At 36.5% G+C, this 21,848-nt stretch overlaps 2 protein-coding genes across 9 annotated transcripts in view; one reads left to right on the forward strand and one right to left on the reverse strand.

The window, feature by feature from the left end:
- SLC2A13 (solute carrier family 2 member 13) overlaps nt 1-13,291 on the forward strand; it is a 363,418-nt gene extending 350,127 nt beyond the window's left edge. The window contains exons 8-10 of the mRNA XM_025455601.3: nt 1,756-1,877; nt 1,996-2,148; nt 8,198-13,291. Of these exons, the coding sequence (XP_025311386.3) occupies nt 1,756-1,877; nt 1,996-2,148; nt 8,198-8,424 (502 nt within the window). The 3' untranslated portion in view covers nt 8,425-13,291. The remainder of the gene's footprint in view (nt 1-1,755; nt 1,878-1,995; nt 2,149-8,197) is intronic.
- Nucleotides 9,156-21,848, reverse strand: part of C27H12orf40 (chromosome 27 C12orf40 homolog) — a 117,750-nt gene continuing 105,057 nt past the window's right edge. For 7 of the 8 annotated variants that reach the window (XR_007406457.1, XR_003140501.3, XR_007406452.1 and 4 more), the window contains 3 exons: nt 20,388-20,516; nt 13,859-13,924; nt 9,156-9,425 (listed from right to left, as the gene is read on the reverse strand). The gene's annotated coding sequence lies outside the window, so the exon portion shown is untranslated. The remainder of the gene's footprint in view (nt 9,426-13,858; nt 13,925-20,387; nt 20,517-21,848) is intronic. The other variant, XR_007406451.1, reaches the window with a different exon arrangement.

Genomic DNA, 21,848 nt, shown 5'->3' on the forward strand with positions numbered 1-21,848 from the left:
TTTACAGATGGGGGAAAAAAATATTTGGTTTGGGAATTTGAATCTTGTCCTGACTATAAATTCTGAGGTCTTTCTCCCACGACATACTGACTCGCGGTGGTCTTAAAGTGTCACGGTAGCTTGCAAGGATTAGCTGCAAAGCATATCTGACTTACGTGAAGTGGGTATAAAACACAATGGGGTTTTTCTTTATTGAGGTATAATTAACCCATAACATTGTCTTAGTTTCAGGTGTGCCACATGATTTGGCATTAAACATCCGTCATCATACATCATTTACAAATGTTTCTTGTCATGAGCCCTTTTAAGGCCTATTTACTCTCTTAACCACTTTCAGACATGCGGTGCAGTATTAACTGCAGTCCCCATGCAGTTCATCACCTTCCATGAATTATTTTTTAACTGGAAGTTTTACTTTGACCCATTTCAATCCACCAAACTCCATGCCCGAGCAACTACAGATCTGTTCTATGAGCTCAGTATTTTTATTTAGATTGCACATACAAGATCATATGGTATTTGTCTTTCTCTTATTTCACTTAGCATAATGCCCTGAAGGTCTATCCATATTATTACAAATGGCAGAAATTCCTTCTTTTTTAAGAATGAATAATATTCATGTGAGCATGTGTTCGTGGGTGGGTGTATGGTTGGGTGCACACACTACATTTTTATTCATCAGTGGACACATAGGTTGCTTTCAAGTTCTATTGTAAATAATGCTGCAGAGAACACGCAGGTGGATATACCTTTTCAAGTTAGTGTTTTTCTTCTGATAAATACCTGAAGTTGGATTGCCAAATCATATAGTAGTTTTTAGTTTTTTGAGGAACCTCCATCCTGTTTTCTATAGTGGCTACCCCAATATACATTCTCATTAGTTGTTCCACATTATCCGCATCCCCACCAACACTCATTGTGTATCTTTTTGACAGTAACCTTCTAACAGATGAGAAGTGATATTCCATTATGGGTTTTTTTTTTTAAGTTTTTATTTATTCATGAGAGACACAGAGATGCAGAGAGAGAGGCAGAGACACAGGCAGAGGGAGGAGAAGCAGGCTTCATGCCAGGAGCCCGATGTGGGACTTGATCCCGGGACCCCAGGATCAGGCCCTGGGCTGAAGGCGGCGCTAAACCACTGAGCCACCCAGGCTGCCCTCCATTATGGTTTTGATTTGCATTTCCCTATTGATTGATGTTGACTCTTTTCATGTGCCTGTTGGCCATGTATATGTCTTCTTTCTTTAGGAAATTGTCCATTTAGATCCTCTGACCATTTTTTTTAAGATTTATTTATTTTTAGTGAGAGAGAGACTGGGGGTAGGAGGGAGAGGGAGAGAATCTCTAGTGGACTCCCCATTGAGCACTGAGCCGGATGCACACAGCTCATTCCCACCACCCTGAGATCATGACCTGAGCTGAAACCAAGAGTCAGACACTCAACTAACTGAACCACCCAAGTTGCACCCCCTTGACCATTTTTGAATTGGATTGTTTGGGGTTTTGCTGTTGAGGTGTACACGGAGTATATTTCTTTGTGTTTCTCTTGAGTTATATTCAGATCTAAAATGTTCTAATGGGAGCTTTATAGGTAATACTGTATATTTAAATCTTTTTTTTTTTTTCAAGAGAAACATCTTGGACCTTTTCCTTAATGATTTTAAGCAACTTTGAAATATATCCAAGATGAGCACATTGAGTTTCTGTGATTATACCCTAAAACATTAATACTTATATTGCATTATTTTTCAGGTGTGAGAATGAAACCAAATTTAAGACAGAAGAAGTATTTTGGGCTTACAATTTCTGCCCTACACCATACTCCTGGACTGCACTTCTGGGCCTTATTTTGTATCTTGTTTTCTTCGCACCTGGTAAACAAAGGCTTTGTGTTGTGTTAATTAAAGTGCCTCTTTTCAGAGGAGACAAACTACTTTTTCAAATTCCTTATAAACTACTTTACTGAAATTTTTAGTTTTATATTTTTCTCAGGAATGGGACCAATGCCTTGGACTGTGAATTCTGAAATATATCCCCTTTGGGCAAGAAGTACAGGAAATGCATGTTCATCTGGAATAAATTGGATTTTCAACGTCTTGGTTTCACTGACGTTTTTACACACAGCAGAGTATCTTACATACTATGGTAAGAGAATTCCCCATCTATAGTTTCCTTTTTTATCCTTCCTCCTCTTTTTATATATGCTATCATTTGTGTTTCAGAGTGTAGATAGTTGTATTTTTGCTGTTATAAGCATCTCTGTGTGGCTTTCTCATTCCCCAAAGGCCTTGAAAATACTTGGGAAAGATCAGAGGCATTCTCCTTTCCTGAGCAGCCTTGCTCCTTGTCCCTCGGTGCTTTATAGCCTTCACCCATACATCTCCCAGCTGTCTCCACAGTTGGAAATCTCCACAGCAGTGCTTTGAGTTTAATGTAGAAACATGAACAACAGAGAAGGGTAGAAACGATGCGAGGCAGGGAACCTAAGGGCTAATGTTTGAAGATGTCTTATTACGGAGATGGGGTCACATCCAAGCAGCTCCCGCAAAGGCCGTGCTGCGATTTATGCCTTCCGCTCTATCATCTGTGCTGTTCAGGCCATGGCATGTTAATTTTAGCATCCACTCAGAGTGGCATTTCCCACTGCATAAACCTGACAGAAGTGTTTACGTGAAAATGTGTGGGCCATAACTGAAAACAATATTAGGAAGTGGCTGAGTCAGGAAGAAACTTCAAGAAGCTACTTCAAGTCCATTTTTACTAAAATGAAAAGATCTTCTCTTTAGTAAGAGAATTTCTTCATTATATGCACGAGTTTATGTTTGTGATTGGATTCTAAATGATGAAATGTAAGGGTTTTTTTCTCATCTGCCCAGAAGTCTCTGTGTATATGGAGTGTCTCTTGCTTATACCATTCTCTGACCCCTACCCCATCACTCACCCCACCTCATCCCATGCTTTGGGCACTTATAATTCCTTCTTTTAAGCACACACACACATACACACACACACACAACACACACACACACCCCTCACAGTTGGACCATAAATCTTTGGAGCTCAGGCCAAGATTTAGGCCTTGTTCACCATAATATTCCCAATGCCTTTTAGGGCATCCTGTGCTTTGAATAAGCACTCAGAAATGTTTTTCAAATGAATAAATATGCAGAAGAATTTTGAATATGAGGAAACATTATACAAATCTATTCCTCCTCTCTCTTCCAAACATACTGTGTTGGTATTTATTTTTATTATCTTTATAAAACTCTTGTTTCTCCCAATAAACATATAAACTTTTAAAACATTTTATTAAAAAAAGGAAATACACTGGAATTTTAAACAGGGGACATATTTCATATATTCAGTTTTAACCCCTTGGCAGTTAAAGCTTTTTACATAAATTCAGAAACTTATCATTTTGACACCATAAATATTTGCATGATAAATATTTACCCATATTTGCTAAATCTTGAGAATGCTTCACTTTTTTTGTTTGTTTTGGAGAATTCTTAAATATTTAAAAGCCTAAATATAGACTAATATCCTGAGAAAGTTATTTTTTATTAAGTCACACACCAAAAGTCTGCAAGGCAAGACTTCTTTTATTACGAAACTCCTCTCTCAAATTTGTGCTGCCCAAACAACATGAGGAAACAGAAATAAATTTTAAACAGGGCATAGCCAGGCTTCTTTCAAAAATATCCAGTTAGAACAGAGTGGTGATTGCCAGAGAGGAGGGGGATGGGAGAGGTTGGCAAAATGGGTGATAGGAGGTACAGGCTTCCAGTGATGGAATGAGTAAGTCACAGAGATAAAAAGAACAGCACAGGGCATATGGTCAATGATACTGTAATAGCGCTGTATGGTGACAGATGGCAGCTTAGACATGTGGTTGAATCACTGTGTTGCACACCTGAAACTAATAAATTGTGTCAACTGTGCTTCCATTTAAATATATATTTTATATATAATAAAGAACTATCCAGTTAGAAGCAGCTTTTGCTTTGCATTAAGCCAGGCTTCTATTATGTCAGCACACTGGGTCCATTAGGTCTACTGCTTGCTAGTAGTGGAACAGTATTTAAGTTCAGATGAAGTTTTTTCCCTGTTTTTTGGAGCCAAATTTTAATCTACACGTTACTGGTTTATGTTAAGATATATGTTTCTATTCCTGATTTAACAAACGTATACCAAAATGACGTATTTCTCTTGAAATACACAAGTCTTCTTTTATTTTCTCCTTTCTTATATCATAAAACCTCAAATTTTGTTTCCTTTTCTAAACTACACTGTTTGCCTTAGATCTCATTCAGTAATGTTTATTACTAAAAACTGTCACCAGTATGCCATTTTACTAGCACTGTGAGTGCTAAATACTGAATCTACTAAATAGATCCTTTGGAAAGCATTGTATTGAAGCTCCTGTACTGAGATACCGAAATTCAGTCACACTGGTCTTTGATTCCTCATTCTGTATAATTCAATTAAATATTTGTTTAAATCTGAAACAATATACAACTCTAGTAAGACTTACTTCCTTTAGAATAAAGCTGAGGCATATCTGCACTTAACAGTCATGACAGTCTCATTACAGACATTTTTTTTTTCACTTTCATTCCAAGGAGAAATAAGTTTACATAATTAACTTGGCCATTACTTGGAGCAGGTCACAGCACCACCCCCACCCACCCACCCCCACCCACCCTCAGCTGGACCCTGCTTCTGTAGCTTAACCACAGGTCTCTCTAGTGGAGCCCACTTAGGAAGTTTTCGTATTTGTCTGCTTTACATTCTTCAGATCCTATAATAGAGTCTTACAATTTTAATAGAATTTCCTCGATGTTATTTGGCTTGGGAATCTGGGTCACAAGCACAAAGCTGTATGGCCTTTTAAGAATCTTTCTAATCTATCTAATTGTTTTTAACTGTAGGGGTTGAGCACTGACAGATTTGATTTGTTATTCCTATTTATGTCACTGTTTCTAAATTGTGAAACATGATGAATGTTTCCTCAATATTTTATAAAGCCAAACCTAGTTTGCCCTGTTAGAGACTTGGGCGTTTAGCAGCTGATTTAGTCTAAAATGTTTTACCATCTGCACTTATTTTTTTCTAACATGATGATGTTATCATCATCATGACTACCATCCTTTCTTTGTCCCTCCCGCTAAAGATTCCACTTCTCTGGGGATTGCCAGAGAGGAGGGGGATGGGAGAGGTGGGCAAAATGGGTGTTAGGAGGTACAGGCTTCCAGTAATGGAATGAGTAAGTTACAGAGATAAAAAGAACAGCATAGGGCTACAGTCACAAGTTTTACTTCTCTGTAATCAAACACAGGACTTTATCACCTTTCATTTTTTCCCCTAAATTCCCACATTATCCAAGACCTAGCTTGTCGGTATCACCTTTTTCATGAAAACCTTACTAATTTTTAAGTCCTACTAATGTCATTCTGTTCCATCTCTAATAGCATCCCTTCTTCCCTAGTCATTTAGCTAATAAATTGGTAACACATCTCTTTTTTGGGCAACCAACCTCCAGAATTCTAATAGGCATGTAACATAGCTCTTCTTTGCAGTTGGGCAGGGCAGCTGTTATTTTTACCATTAAACGGATGAGGAAACCAAGGTCAAGAGAATTTAAGAAACTGCCCCAGAAGTCTGCCTGCATCACCTTGTGACTTTCAGATCCACACATTCTACAGAGCCATGGGCCTTTCCTCTCACTGTAACACTCAGCCATGTATCCCAGATGACCTAGTACTATTTTCTGATTTTTTTAAAAAAAGATTTTATTTATTCATTAGAAGCACAGAGTGGAGAGAGAGAGGCAGAGACACAGGCAGAGGGAGAAGCAGACTCCCTGCAGGGAGCCCGACATGGGACTTGATCCCAGGTCTCCAGCATCACACCCTGGGTGCAAAGGTGGTGCTAAACCGCTAAGCCACCCGGGCTGCCCATATTTTCTGATTATTTACCAAGTATAAGACATAAAAAATATATACAAGCTTTTATGAAGTCGAACATCAACCAAACAAATAAAGGACCCCTGTATACATTTGCAACTGGAGTTGTTTTTAAACCAAGAATTTGGTTTTAGAAGTCTAGCTCCTTAAAGTTGTATGGCTTCTGATGACTTAATCTAACAAACTATGTCATGATTTAATCAACCTTTCCATATTTTTTCCAAATCTCATAGTTTACCTCTTTTTCTCTTCTGTTTTCTCATGACTCTTCATTCCAGAGCAGATTCTTTTATGTGGCCAATTGAGCAGCATTTTTCCTCCATAGTTTTCCTTGCGCTTTCCCAAGAAATGTTTCTGTGGATATTCCTGAAGTGGTTACTTATAGGCATCTCTTCAAGAAAGCAGTCTTGGGGCACCTGGGTAACTCAGTTGGTTGAGCTTCCAATTCTTGGTTTTGGCTCAAGTCATAATCTCAGGGTTGGGGGATCAAACCCCCAGTTGGGCTCCACACTCAGCAGGAAGTCTGCTTGAGATCCTCTCTCTCATCCTCTATCCCTCCCCATGCTCACATATGCACCCTCTCTCTTTAAAAAAAAAAAAAAGTCCCAATAAGATCTTTTCCATTCTGTAATGATTCAACAGAACTGAGAAATATTATTCAGTTCTTTAACTCCTATGCTATTTTGCTTAAAGCTTAATTTTGAAATATGTCTTTATGTTGTCTAGTTTTAGCCCTTTATTTCAGATCTGTTTACCCAGTGTATTCCATCTGGCAGTCAACAAGAGCACATTTATTTCTAGATTCTCCAGTGAGTCAGGTACCATTCTAGGCATTGGGAATCCAAACACAAACAAGGCATATAAACAGCCCTCAAGGAGATCAGTTTTGACACTGAAACACAAGAGCATATCTCCCTCTCAAGCATCTCCTAACTGACATCTCTCCTATACCAGCTCCTGATTTGAGTAGTAAAATTTATAGAATTATAAACTTAAATAGGAGCTGAGAAACCACCTTTTTTTACTTGATATGGAAACTGAGGCACAGAGAGGAGGTTAAAAGCTGGAAGTCAGACAGCAAGATTTAAACCCAGATATTCCAACTCCCAATCTGATAGCCTTTCTCTATCAGCAGCCATTTGTCACTTTAGTTTGTCACCTTCACCAGGATGATCCGGATTGAAGGCCCCAAATTAGGAACTTCATTATAGTTAGGTTCTTATATTTAAACTGAGAATTAGATTACTGGAAAGACCATCTTGGAAATATGTAGAAAATATACCTAAGTCACATATATCTCATCCATCTAGCCTTGCTGTATTGACACTTAGAAAACACAACCAGGTACTACTAAGGTCTTTGTATTTATGCTACACTGGCATGCATAGTCTTACAGCAAAACAACATTCTCCTAGCTCTTGGAACTTCATTCTAGACAAAGGAAGCAAAAACAAATTCATAAGCTTTATGGTATGTCAGATGGTGAGAAGTGCTACAGACCAAAAAAAAAAAAAAAGTGGACCTTAGTGGTCTAAGAGAAGGAATAGGGGATTAGTTAAAAGACTGCTGCAGTAGTGCAGATGAGAGAGAATGGCCCTAAACCAGAAAGATACCAGTGGAATAGCAAAAAGTGGTCACTTTTGGTACTTTGAAGGTAGATCCAACAGGATCTCCTGACAGATTGGATACTGGGTAGGAGAATAAGAAAAAAGTTAAGGTTGACTCCTAGACTTTGTCCATGTACTCCACTGAGGCATGAATTCAGCAGTAGCATCACTATATGTGATTCTAGGAATATAAAATAAATAAGAAAGAAATTTCTCCCTCAAAGTGCCACTAGTCTAGTAGGCAAGAGAGACATCAGTTCACACACACAATTGTATTTCTTGGTTATTATGATGGGGGCCTCACCAAAGCGTTGTAAAAGTACACAGGAGAGATCAGTGATCTCTAGCCAGGGAAGTGAGGAACGACTTGAAAGCAGAAGTTATATCTGAATCCAGCTTATTATTCTTCTTGAGTTAGGCATGACATGACTTGAGCTTAGAAAGATAAACTGTATTATGTTCACACACCCAGAACAATAAGAGTAAAGCAGGTCAATAGTTATTTTTTGATTCCGTGTCAGACCACAGTTATGCATGATTGACCCAAAAGAAAAGTCAAAATAAAGTACCCTTTCCAACCTAGTACTATACATACAAATAATGTATTATTTTCCATTGCAGGAGCCTTCTTCCTGTATGCTGGATTCGCTGGTGTGGGACTCCTTTTCATCTATGGCTGTCTTCCTGAGACCAAAGGGAAAAAATTAGAGGAAATTGAATCACTCTTTGACAACAGGTTATGTACATGTGGTGCTTCAGATTCTGATGAAGGGCGATATATTGAATATATTCGGGTGAAGGGAAGTAACTATCATCTTTCTGACAACGATGCTTCTGATGTGGAATAATTTTCAGCTGCTGATAAATTTAGGTATTTAAACAAACCTGGAGGACAAAAGCAGCAATTGGTGACCTCACTGCCCTGCTTTTAATCTGGTTCTTTCCACAGTCTAGTTTTGAATGACCTCATATTCTAGAATATTTGATTAGGAGGAAGATACAACCATGATGACTTTTTTTTCCACAAGCAGAAATGTAAAACACTATTTAGAGATTTTAAACGAATAATTATTGAACAAATGTATGTAATTCCTTCCTGAGGTAGTCTAAAATGAATATTGTATCCAGTGACTTCAGTGGTATCCTTTTTTCATAAGACCATATATAATTATTAGTGGCAGTAGAGTCAGTGCTAATCTAACTTAATCGTATATGTATGATATACTTATGAAGAAGGATTCTGGGATAAGATCCAAGGATGTTTTCTGTCAAAACATGGCCTATTGGCCCTAAATTTTTCTAAGGACAAGTAGCTTATCTCTGATCAGCTCTTAGAAAGTAAATTCCATTTAAGCTTTCAACAAATTCAGAAGTGCCTCCTACAGAGGCACAGTTGTCCTTTTCTCCTTTCGATTCCACATTTTGGTCTCTCTCTCCAAGTCAGATCTTGAGTGTTCTTCAGAAACTGACTCTACATAGGACCTTTTGAACATTATGAAAAGCAGGTCTTTAGGGTTTATTTTCGTACATATTTTTTGCATCGGTGATAAGTATACATTTGCACAGATAAGATAGCAAGTTTTGATAAGTATATTTTATTGCTAGAAAGTAAGAAAGAAAAAATTTTATGGATACCTGATTTGAGTTAGTCAGTTAGGTATATAACTAAACACAAAATAGCACCAGATCTTCAACTGTATTTCAGGGTTTCTGTTCATGCCAAAATCACCTGAATACTAACCACGCCTTCACTCATTGACTCTGGAGTCCTACTATTTGTGCCTTCATTTCTGTTAATATAAATAGCTGCTAGCAGACTATTTTTCCCCTTCTTTTAATCAAATAATTCCTGAAACGAAAAGGGAAGAAAATCAGTGACAGATAATCCTGTTATTGATGTTTAATTAAATAGTGGGACTTATTTTTTCCTTAACTTTTTATTAAGGGAATTGTAACATTTCATTACTTAAAAGTACTGTTTTTTTTAAGATCATAAATTTTTTATTTTGCACACCTTTTTCTCATTTTCCTTGACAGTTTGCCAAAAAAAAAAAAAAAAAGATACATAGATTTGTCTGTGGGTGTTTCCTTTTTCTCATACTTGGCTTGGATTTTTTTCCTTCTTGTCTAAAAATTGGGATTTTTCTATTGGAACAGATTAATGGTTCTAACATAGCATACATTTCTACAATGTCTTTTCAAAATGTTCATTAGTTTTTATGCCCATTCAACGAACTCTAGCTTTTGCTCTTAAGAATTATACAGAATATACAAAATTATTTGCTAATTCCAGTGAAAATAGGAATGAATTTTCTGTGGCCAGATAGGAATATATAAGTTTGATGGATTTTAATGTGGCTCCAAATCTACTAAGGTACTCTTTGGAGTGAAAAGAAGGCTATCTCTAAAGTTAATGTGTTTCTGCCAGTCTCCAAGATGTTTTGTTCTTCACTTAAAGTCTGGCTTATTCTATCACTATTATCAAAACTGAGAATGTAGCCAAAAAGGTTTGTTCTCTTAGCCACCAGGAGTATAAGTGTTTGAACTGTCACTTTACTGGTCTAAAAATCCTTCAGCCAAAAAGAAAAAAAAAAAAAAAAAAAGAAAAAAAACTTTTCTCTCTTTGATCATTTCATACATGAAAGGCAAAAAAAATTTAGAGAGTTTTTTCCCTGAATTAGGTGCTTTGACAATTGACTTCTAAGGGGATATTAATATTGATTCTTTTCCCCAGAAAAGCAGATGTGATTTAATAGAGAAAATTATTGATATTTCTTATCCCATAAGAAATTTTTTATCTGTGTAATACTTCACACAGGTAAAGTGAAGTGGAAAATGAGCTATTATGTGGTAAAATCAAAAGATGATGGGAAGAAAAAGTATCTAGACCAATAAAGTGCTCTCTAAAACTGTATTTTTCTGATTTATCCAAATAATTGCCTCAATTCTTCTCTTTATTGTATACATAGCCTTAACTGTATGCTTATATACTCAGCTGGGCTGATTGCACAGTAACTTTATTAAAGGAGCAACTGGACTTTTATTATTTCCAAAGCAGAACATGGCCTGTTCTCCCTGACATAAAGCAAATGGTATATTCAACTTTATATCCATAAATGCACATAATAACAGGGAAAATTAGCCACAGTTCTCCTCCCCTCTTCTCCCCAACCTCTCCTTTAAAGGTCTATTTGTTATTTATATAGTGATAGAGACAATATTCCATATCTTTGAAGTACAAGACAGAGTGGCACAGTATAAAGATTATTTATAATTTTTTAAAAAATAACTAATTAAAAAGAAACCTTATACAATTAGAGTATTATTTTTAGATTTGGTGAACATTTATAGTATATTAAAAATTAAGTGTTTGAATTTTGCAGTTTTTTTATATTACGTACCTTTTAAGTTCTCAGCATCATTGACTACCACTATCAACTTGAAAACATTCCATTTGAAATATCATCAAATATATATTTTGTAGGACAATTTATATATGGTATGATTTGGCCTACCATATTAAAACAGATTAAGCATCATGCTTTTAATTGAAATTAAGGTCTCCTCCTAAGCATGCTGCAAATTCAATAGAGATATGTTTTAGGAATACGTAGTAAAGAAAGTTATAACCCCTATTTGAGGCTTAGCTTGGTGGCTGATGAGATCTGCTGTAGAATAAACTAAAGAGAATATAACGCTTCATCTGCATCTGAACACATAGGGATGAATGTGATGTCAGATAAATTTTTGAAGATTTGATATTAATATTTCTCTTCAATATAAACATTCCTAATAATTTTTACTATTATACCTTATTACCCAAAACATTATTTTTAATATATTTATAAAAGATTGAAATTAAAGCTAAATTTAATATTTATTTCCATTTGAAATTTTGTTCCTAGTCATATGTAGTAATTAGTTCCCTAATGGAAAATGCTATGACAGTAATGCTGTCAAGTGCTTTTTCATAATTTTATTTTACCACTGAACTAGATTTTAGTATATGAGAGTCTAAATATTATTTTTAAGTTATTCACTCTGAAATGAGAATTCCATTAAAGCAAAGAAGTTAGAAGTTGTTTACTATCTTATCCAGAGTAAGAATGAACAGGAAAAATATAAATTGACAACTTATCCTTTTGCTTGGAAAGATTGTAATGTATTATAATCATAGATTCCAGAGGGAGCATATTCTAAAAAATACTATCCATATCTTACCTAAGAAAGTCTCACAACTTAATGACACTAATATAGTTTATAAATACTGTAATACAGTGAGGGGGAGTGGAAGGATTGTTATATTTCATTGGCACAGGAATTAAGATTAAACTAATGAGATTTTTATTTATATATTTATTTTACCAGTCTCCTGGTTACAAAATATCAAATTATACTAAGCACCATACAGTTTTACAACAGGTTTTCAGTTTATATCCTCTTACTAACCACAAATGAAAGAATGACAGCAGAGCATTCATAACATGTGCTCTACAGCAAAATCTGTTAACTAGTGGATAAAATGTATAGCACGTGTATAGCTGCTGCCTATGAAGAGACTCAGAATTCTTCTCTGGATTAATTTTAATGTCGTGTTTTCTGTCACTTTCTATCAGTTTTCCTAGCTTCTTGTACAGTAATGTTAAGCTAATTTGATGAAGTTATCAGGTGGCGGCAACACATCAGTTATCAGGACATTCAGTTCTGGATGAGAAATATTGCCTTTTTCTGGAAATAGCAATCATTTAAAAATGCCAAACAGCTTACTGCTACCAACCCATTTACTTTGTCTTTGAAAGAGGGAAATATTGGTGTGCCAATCATCAAAAAGAGATTTGATAAGAGGTTAATGGTGTTCTGAAGTACATAAGAGAATTTTACCCTTATAATTTGCCTGTGAGTGTAAAACAATATATTTCCTATAAATCTTGAGTTTATATGTATAAAACACTCTGTTGCACTTGAGTGATTGGGTCTGTGGAATGTTCAGTAACTACTTTCATTTAGCAGTAATATTCATATTTTTACTTTACACAGTTAAGTTCATGTGTTTGATTTTTGTCATATCAGTATGAGAAAAAGGAATGCAGTTTACAAGTACTTAAAATTAACTGATATTTTGTAAAGTTTTAAAATTTTAGTAAATTTAACATCATTCCATCTCATTTGAAGGTTAAAAAAGATGAGACTTAACTCTAGCCAAAGTAGAACTTTATATTCTACATGTCCAAACTGGTTCCCAGTGGCCTTTGGACTATATCTCATTTGATGTTATAGTAACTTTATTTGTAATAAATGTTCAAATTTCTATTTAGAAGCTCTAATGTACATCTAGATTAAATCAAAAGTTTTATGCTTTTAAAATATGTATTTCAAAATGTATATTTTACTTTGAGTGCATGTTATATAGTATTTAATACTTCACATGTCTTGGAAAATTCAATATAAATATTTATTCTTACATGTGACATGTGGGATATCTCTTAAAAATTATGAATATGTATCATTTCCTTCAAAGTCATTCTAGCCTATAGCTGTATCAAAAGTATTGTATATTTTATGGAAATTTAGTGATGTATATGTAAATTTTTTAAGTTATTTTATTGAAGTTCAATCTTTACATAAAATTAAAATCTTTTTTTAAAAAAAGTGTCAGTGCCAGAACTGTAAATGAAAATAATCAAATAAAAGTTATGACAATTCATTAGTCATTTACCTCTCTTGCACTTTTGTATTTCTTCTAATCTCTTCCTTTAATTTCAGGATCTAGATTACATAGTAAAGGCATCTACAAAAAGTAGTTACCTCTATGTATTTATGCAATCCTACTCATTTTAATGACATTTTACCTCTTGATCATTAGTAAAGTCATCTTTAAAAATATATAATACCTAAAAATTGTTCCAATGAATTATCCTCACTAGTAAATAAAAGACTTTGAAATTAAGTGCTTAGGAACCCTTGAAATATTATTTCTGGTTGTCAAAACCAGATGTGACATAAACCATTATGTTGGGTTGACAAAAATTGTTTTATTTGCTTTGTAAATAAAAACAAAATACCTGCCTGGTGACCAGTTGACCGTTCCTTTTGGAACTCTATTACTCTCCTTTGCCATTTTGCCCTAACTAGCTTTTATTAGTGAGAATTACCTATTGTCTCATCTCGGCAGCTGTTAGATTTATCTTCACAGTTAGGGTGTACCATTTTGAGCCCAGCTGTAGAAACAGCCTGAGGAGATCCCATGAAGACAACAGATCCACTTATCATCCAAAGGCTTACCTTGGAAGGAGTCTCATGTCTAGGTGGCTTTTCCATGCACACAAAACTAAATTTGATTTTCTCCTGCTTTAAAAAAAAAAAAAAAAAGATGGAGTTGCATTTAACCAAGGATTCCAATGCCAGCAGGTAAGGTCAAAAGCCTACCATCATAATGACCCAAGAAAAATCCCATAAATTATGCATAAAGGGTGTATTTGCTAGAACACCTAAATATTGCAGTACATATTTGAATCAGTAGTCAAAGTCCTCATGTAACTATCCAATCCTGTGGAGTAAACATTGTAGGCTTTTATGAGTCAGAACATTTTGATGATTTGCCCAATATAACACACTAGCAAGTGGTACAAAACTTCTGTGTGGACTGCACCAATAGTCTCTTCCTCTCTCTCTCATTATTTGGAATGTCTTCTGGTCTGACCTAGGCAGAAAGATTACAAAACAGACATTGCGGAATTCCTGTGTTGTAACTTAAAAGGTATGCAGAGGAAGAATGTGATACCTGATTTTAACCTGGTCTACAGACACAAATTCTGAAAACCTTTGATTTGGGGATTTTTCTCCAAATATGAAGCACTATATAGTACATTGCTTAAAGAATCAGAATGAACACAAATTGCCACCTTTGAATCCCAGCTTTTCTACTTACTGCCTGGTAATCTAAATTACTGACTTAGCCTCGCTTCCTGTATAAAGCAGAGTTGTTACTATCTACCTCATATATGTGTTTAGGGGGTTATATCAGTTAATCACGTAAAGCACTTAGAGCAATAGCACATAGTAAGTGCTGGATAACTGTTGGCTATTCTTAGCGTCATCATCCACATGCCATCCCTGAGGCTGCTAAAGTCACACTGTTGAAAGCACAAGCAATGTGCTTGTAAATTCCTTTCCTGGGAACTACTAGGAGGAGCACATGGGCTTGACATATGTCATATAGGATGTATGACTGCAGCAAGCGAAGCTCCTGCTGACCAAAATAGTTTGAGCTGATAGGGCTCACTAGCCTGATGAACTTCTTCCTGTCTCTACTTCCTTCTTCTGAGCATCCTCCTGAATGGCACAGTTGATGAAAAGCACAACCTTCTCCTAGTCTCCAGATTAATGGGACTTAATACACAATTTCTATGTATGCGATCTCTGAATCAAGAAACAAAAATAATTTTAGAATCTCTCTCAGTAACCTATCATTTAAATTCCTTTCAGCATTTAAAAAAATAATTTTTGAAATCCCTCCAAATGCTTTAAAAAGAGGAGGAGGGCAGCGCCTGGATGGCTCAGTCAATTGAGCCGCCAGACTCTTGGTTTTGGTTCAGGTCATGATCTCGTGGTCATAAGATGGAGCCCACATCAGGCTCCTCACCCAGTCGGGAGTCTGCCTGAAAAGATTCTTTGCCTCTACCCTTGCCCCTACTCATGCACTTACACGTGATCTTGCTCTTTCTCAAAAATAATATTTTTTTAAAATTCTTTCCAAATGAAAAATGACATTAACCTTTCACTAAGTGGCTATACTGAAATTAAGCTATTATAAACACTATGAATTCAATATGAAACATTGATACTATTTTTTCCTTTAATATTTCATACGTTTTCCCACTACACTTACAAAAACTAGTTTATGATCAGCATGCAGAGTACATTAATATTTTACATGCAAGAAAATATTCTAGCAAATGGGTACTAAACCCAAAACATATTTGCTACAACAGTGGTTCTCAAAGTGTGGTCCTCAAACTAGAAGCACTGGCATCATCTGTGAGGTGCTACACATGCACATCTGTGGGCCACACCTGGATATAGTCCAGGAAACTACATTTTTTTTTCATTGAAATATAACACTCTAAGGTATACAATGCACTGGTTTGATGCATATATGGCAAAATGTTTACCACCATAGTGTTTGTTAGCTAATACCTCTACCACATCACATAATTATCATTTCTTTTTTGTGGTAAACAAACATTCTGGTCTCTTAGCAATTCTGAAGTTCATTAATACAATGTTCTCTGTAATCACTATATAGTGCATTAGCTCTCCAGGACTTGCCTATTCTAAGTTTGTACCCCTAAACAACATCCCTCAACCCTCCCCAGCCCCCTGCCTCTGGTAACCACCATTCTACTCTCTGTTTTCATAAGTTTTTTAAAATTCATAAGTTTTTATGTTTCAGCTTTTTTAAATCAGGGAACTGTATCATAACAAACTCTCCAGATAATTCTCAAGCACACAATAGTGCGAGAACCACTGCATTCGATTTTTGAAATCATCACGTTAAAAAGGAATCAGCTGCGTTTTCTTACAAATGGAGAGCTCATCTAGTGAATAATAAACTGAGTGGATTTATAAGCAAGTTACTTAGGAATTCATGAAGCCAAGTCATTTCCACCTCGGGGCCTTTGCATGTGGTGTTACATCTGTCTGGCATGCATGTTGCCCTATTATTTGTGCCTCATTCCTTCTTGTCATTCAGGTTTCAGCTCAAAATCATCTCTGAGAGCCTGTCTTGACTATATAATCACTCGCTTCCTCCCCAATACATCATGTAACCCTGTTTTTCTTCCTAGTATTTATCACTATTTGAAAATAATTTTTCTTATTTCTTGTCTGTTTCTCCCATGAGAATATATACTGAATGAGAGCAGGGAATTTGCATTATTTGCTACTGACTCTCTAGTACCTCATACAGTGCCTAGCATATAACATGTGCTCGGTTAATAGTTAAAGAATAAATGGATGCATGCATCTCAGGTGCTTCTGTGGTCTACAAAGGAGCAGTGAGGAGTTTTAAATGAGCTGGAAAAAAAAAAAAAGATTAAAATGATACCATAGTGGGACTTCTGGGTGGCTTAGCGGTTGAGCGGCTGCCTTCAGCTCAGGGCATGATCCTGGGGTCCTGTGATGGAGTCCCACATCCGGCTCCCCTCAGGGAGCCTGCTCCTCGCTCTGCCTGTGTCTCTACCTCTCTGTGTCTCTCATAAATTAAAAAAATAAAATAAAATAAAATAAAATAAAATAAGATAAGATAAGATAATAAAATAAAATAAAATAAAATAAAATAAAATAAAAAATAAAAAAAACCATGGTACCAGGCTAATATCAAAGAGCATGTTTGATAAATCAATCTCTCTATAGCAGAGCTGTTTCAATCAAACAGCAAATTCCATATGGTACATGAAGGCATGTGTATTCACATAAACACATTTGGATGATAAATCTGGTTTCCTAACTCCTATTAAAGGAGGAGAAAATCTAATAAAAATCATTAAATATTAGGATAGCACATTAGGGTGGAATTTGCATGCTTATTCTATTTCTACATTATCTTTATAGAGTAAAAATACACTTATATGCTATACACTTTATATACACTCTTTTATCCTATCTTCACAAAACCCTGTATGAAAAATAGCATTGTTGTATGGATGAGGAAATAACTGAGTCACAGGAAGTAAAGTAACTTAAGTAGGACAGGTCAGTATGTATCAAAATCCTTTTTAACAAGAACTTCTTTATTTTACAATGAACTTTATCATGGAAAATTTTATAACTGCATCCACCTGAAAATGTTTGTACTTTTTTTTTTTTCCCTGCAGGGTCACTGGTTATGGACTTACAAACTAAAACATAACTACTGGATAAAACTGACCAGTAACATTTAGAGGTAAATGTGAAAGGGTTGGAATTTAAAGTCCTAAAATAATCAGTAATTTCCAAAAACATGCCAAAATTTACACTTACAAATCAACCCACAGGATCCTATTAAGCTTCCCTGCTCTGAAGTCTGCTCTCTCTGAAATTAATAGAACTACTCAAACTTTCTTTTGATAAATGTTAGCATGGTATATCATATCTTTCTCCATCCCTTTCATCTGCATGTGTCTTTGTATTTAACCTGAGTTTCTTAAAGACAACATAGAGTTGGGCCTTATTTTTTATCTACTGACAATATGGTTCTTATTGGTATATTTAGACCACTAACATTTAAGGTGATGAAATTCTACCATATTTGTTACTGTTTTCTATTCATTGCCTTTGTTCTCTATCCCTATTTCTGTTTTCTACTTTTTCTGTTTTTGTGGTTATCATTGAGCCTATTATTTGATTCCATTCCTCTCTTAGTGTATCAATTATAGTTTTTTCAGTTTTTTTAACGGTTGTCCTAGAGTTTGCAATGTGCGTATACAACTAATTCAAGTCCACTTTCAAATAATACTATTTCACGGGTAGTGCGAGTATAGAATAGTCAAATATTCCTAATTCTTTCATCCTGTCCTTTGTGTCACTGGTGTCTTTCATTTCACTTGTATATAAGCTATACACTGGATACATTATTGCTTTTGCTCTTAAACAAACTGGTATCTGTTCAGTCAAGAATAGGAAAAACTGGGGCACTTGGGTGGCTCAGTTGGTTAAGCATCTGCCTTTGGCTCAGCTCATGATCTCAGGGTCCTGGGATTGAGCCTCACGTTGGGCTCCCTGCTCAGCATGGAGTCTGCTGCTCCCTCTTGCTCTGCCCCTCTCCCCACTCATGCTCTAATTTTTTAAAAAACCTTTTAAAAAATACAAGAAAAATAAAAGCTCCTCTAACCTCATTCTTTCTCTAATGCTCTTTTCTTTATACAGATCCAAGTTTCTGATCTATATCACTTTATTTCTGAAGAACTTTTCTTGTTTTAACATTGCTTGTAAGGCAGGTCTAACTGACAAAAATTCCCTTGATTTTTGTCTGAGAAAAGTCTGTCAGTTTAGAAGGATAATTTTGAAGGATCCTGAATTCAAGGGTGAAATATTTCAGATATTTCACTCTACTCTTCTTGCTTACTTTGGTTTCTGAGATATAATGTTCATTTTTGCTCTGTAAGATGTATTTTTTTCCTCCAGCCTACTTCAAGACTTTTCATCTTTTGTTTTCCACAACTTGAATATGAAACGCCTGGGTGTAGTTGGATTTTTGGGGGTTTGTGGGGGTTTTTTAGCACTTACCTGAGCTTCCTAGATTCTTGGTTTGTTATCCGACTTTAATATGGGGAAATTCTCAGTCCTTATGACTTACAATATTTCTTCTATCCCTTCTCTTATCATTCTAGTATCCTTCTAAATGTATAACTTTTGAACTCATCCCACAGTTCTTGGATAGTCTGTTCAATTTTTTAAAAATCTTTTTTCTCTTTGCTTTTTAATTTTTATAAGATTCTCTTTTTTTAAGATTTTTATTTATTTATTCATGAGAGACACAGAGAGTCAGAGACATAGGCAAAGGGAGAAGTGGGTTTCCTGTGGGGAGCCTAATGTGGGACTCAATCCCAGGCTTCTGGAATCACACCCTGAGCCAAAGGCAGACGCCCAACTGTTGAGCCACCCAGGCACCCCAGTTTTAAAAGTTTCTACTTGTGACATATCATCAGGTTCAGAGATTATTTCCTGAGCTGGACTATGTCCAATCTACTAATGAACCAATAAAAGGCATGTTTTGTTACTATTACAATGTTTATCTCTATCATGTTTTTTTCTTAGAATTTCCATATTTCTGCTTACATGACCTATTCTTTCATGTTGTCTACTTTTTCCATTAGAATCTTAAATATATTATTCAGAGTCTGATCATTTCAAACATCCTAACTATATCTGAATCTGGTTCTGATGTTCTGATGTTTGTTGTCTCTTCAAAGTATGCTTTTTAGTATGCTTTTAGTATGCTTCAATAATTTTTTGTAGAAACCTGGAGATAATGTAGTAGGTAAAAGGTAAATAGGCCAGTAAATAGGCCTTTAGTAATATAGCAGTAAATTGTGGGAGAGGAATTATCCCATAATCCTATCAGTAGGTTTCATTCATAATGAGCCTATGTCCCTGGGATATAAATAAACTTCACACAAAACTTTGTTTTTTCTTCCCCTTAGGTGGGACAGGATGGCTAGAAGGAGCTAGAGTTAGGTACTTCCATTCCTGCAGGTCAATTAGACTCTGATAAAACCTAATCAGGTTAAGCTCTGGTAACGTACTTTCTCTTGAGAACAGGCCTTGTTAAGAATAGCTTGCTCTGGCCTATTTACAATTGCTTCCTTTTCCCCCCTCCTAGACACCTCAGAGGATCTTTCTCCAATCTTCACTCTTAGAACCTGGTAGAGCTCCTAGAAATAAAACTCAAAGTGTAAGCCTCACTATGACTATACCCTTCTGAAATGTTTGGCTCTCAGACTTGTCTACACTGAGCCTTGATCAATCCATCAGTTAGTTTAGGTTTCCTACCCTGGCACTGGTTCCCACTGAAGTTTCTGCCCTTGACTTTCTGCTTAGGTAAGTTGTGATTCTGTGTCTTCCTCTTTGTCTCCAATAATAGGAGCAGTGATTTGCCCTGTGACCTCACTTTTCGTGAAAAGTTGTTTATTTTCAGTTTGTTCACCTTTTTGCTTGTTATTAGGATGGAGTATGACCTTTCAAGCTCTTACATACCAGACTGGAAACCTAGTGAGCTTACTCAACTTTGTAAAATACAATTTTAAAAACTCCAGGTGAGGTAGACAAATACCTTTCTATGTGCTTTAAGAAGCCTTTTTCCTACCAGAAGGAGTTACTGGGCAAGTAACCAGAAGACACTGAAGTCTTGTCAGAGGCATGTACACAGGCATGGAAGTCCCAGATCTCCAAGGCAGCTGTACTTTTAGAAATCAAAGATAAACAAATTACCTTTATTTCTAACATTTAATCAGAAGACTCAGGGAATCTGCAGGTGACAACAGGAAAGCCCTCAAGTTGCTAGATAGTAGAGTTTCTTTATCAACACACTTAATAAACATAACATGCATAACTGGCAGTTACATTAACTATAGAGAGAAACCTGATAAACTGGCCTTTTTTTAAAAAGCCATCCAGATTTCTGGGGAAGACAACAGAGTCAGAGGATTCTAAGCTCACCTCACCCCATGTATACAACCGGATAACACACTCACATCCGTGTACAGAATCCAGAAAACAACCTGAGCACTGACAGAACAAACTCTCCACAGCTAAATGTAGAGAAGAGGCCACTTAGAAGAGCTAAGTGTAGGAAGGGCAGAGACAGAGTCCAGAGCTAACGGGAACAACCAGACTGTCCATGGAGGGAGGGACACCACAGATACAGAGAGGGGAATGAAACAGATTCACACAGGGATCCCACAGGGGAAAGAAGAAACCCCATAACATCTGGCTTTGAAAACCAGAGGGGCTGAACAGTGTGAGTTTTTACAACCAGCAGCACTTAAAACCTGGAACTTTAAAAATCAGTGGGCTCAGCTCAGGGAGAGCTGGGAGGGTTAAGAAGAAACTGAATCCCTGCCCTTAGAGAGACAGCCCAACAAACAGCCCCACAGAGATACAGCATAAAGGCAGCAGCTTGAAAATCCCCTGAGGTAAAAAAAAAAAAAAAAAAAAGAAAATCCCCTGAGGTATACAGGAGGGAGATTTGTTTACTGATCTCAGAGCACGTGCTGTAGGGGCAGGGATCCTTGGGAGACTTCAGGAAACACAAAAGAGCTCCTTCCCTCCCCAGCCTCCCAACCAAAGCTACCAACACTAACTGCCTAAAAATGAGCCCCATCCCTGCATTCTTCTGCAGACACGTCCCCCTCCGACAGGCCTCTGATTCAGGTCTCCTTCCACAGCAGACCAGCATCAACTTTGCTGACAACTTGTCCCCATCCCCTCTAATACACATTGACCTGATCCACCTAAAGCAGTGCCACAAGCCTGGCAGTGTGAGAGCAGCCCTCACAGGGGCCAACACCACTCCAAAGTGACTCCTGCCCCAGGGAGAGGGAAAAATAACCACACACAGCAGTCAGACTGTGGCTCCAGCAAAGGACTGGGGGTAGACAGTGGGCCTGACTACAGGCTCAACCCACCAACAAAAGCCTCTCTGGGGACAACACAGAAAGAGCCCTGCGGTTCAGTACTACTGCATCTGTGGCAAACACTTAGTCTGACACAACTCAAGCTCAAAGTGGCCCAG

This window comes from Canis lupus, chromosome 27 (genome assembly GCF_003254725.2).
Source record: "Canis lupus dingo isolate Sandy chromosome 27, ASM325472v2, whole genome shotgun sequence".
Lineage (NCBI taxonomy): Eukaryota > Metazoa > Chordata > Mammalia > Carnivora > Canidae > Canis > Canis lupus.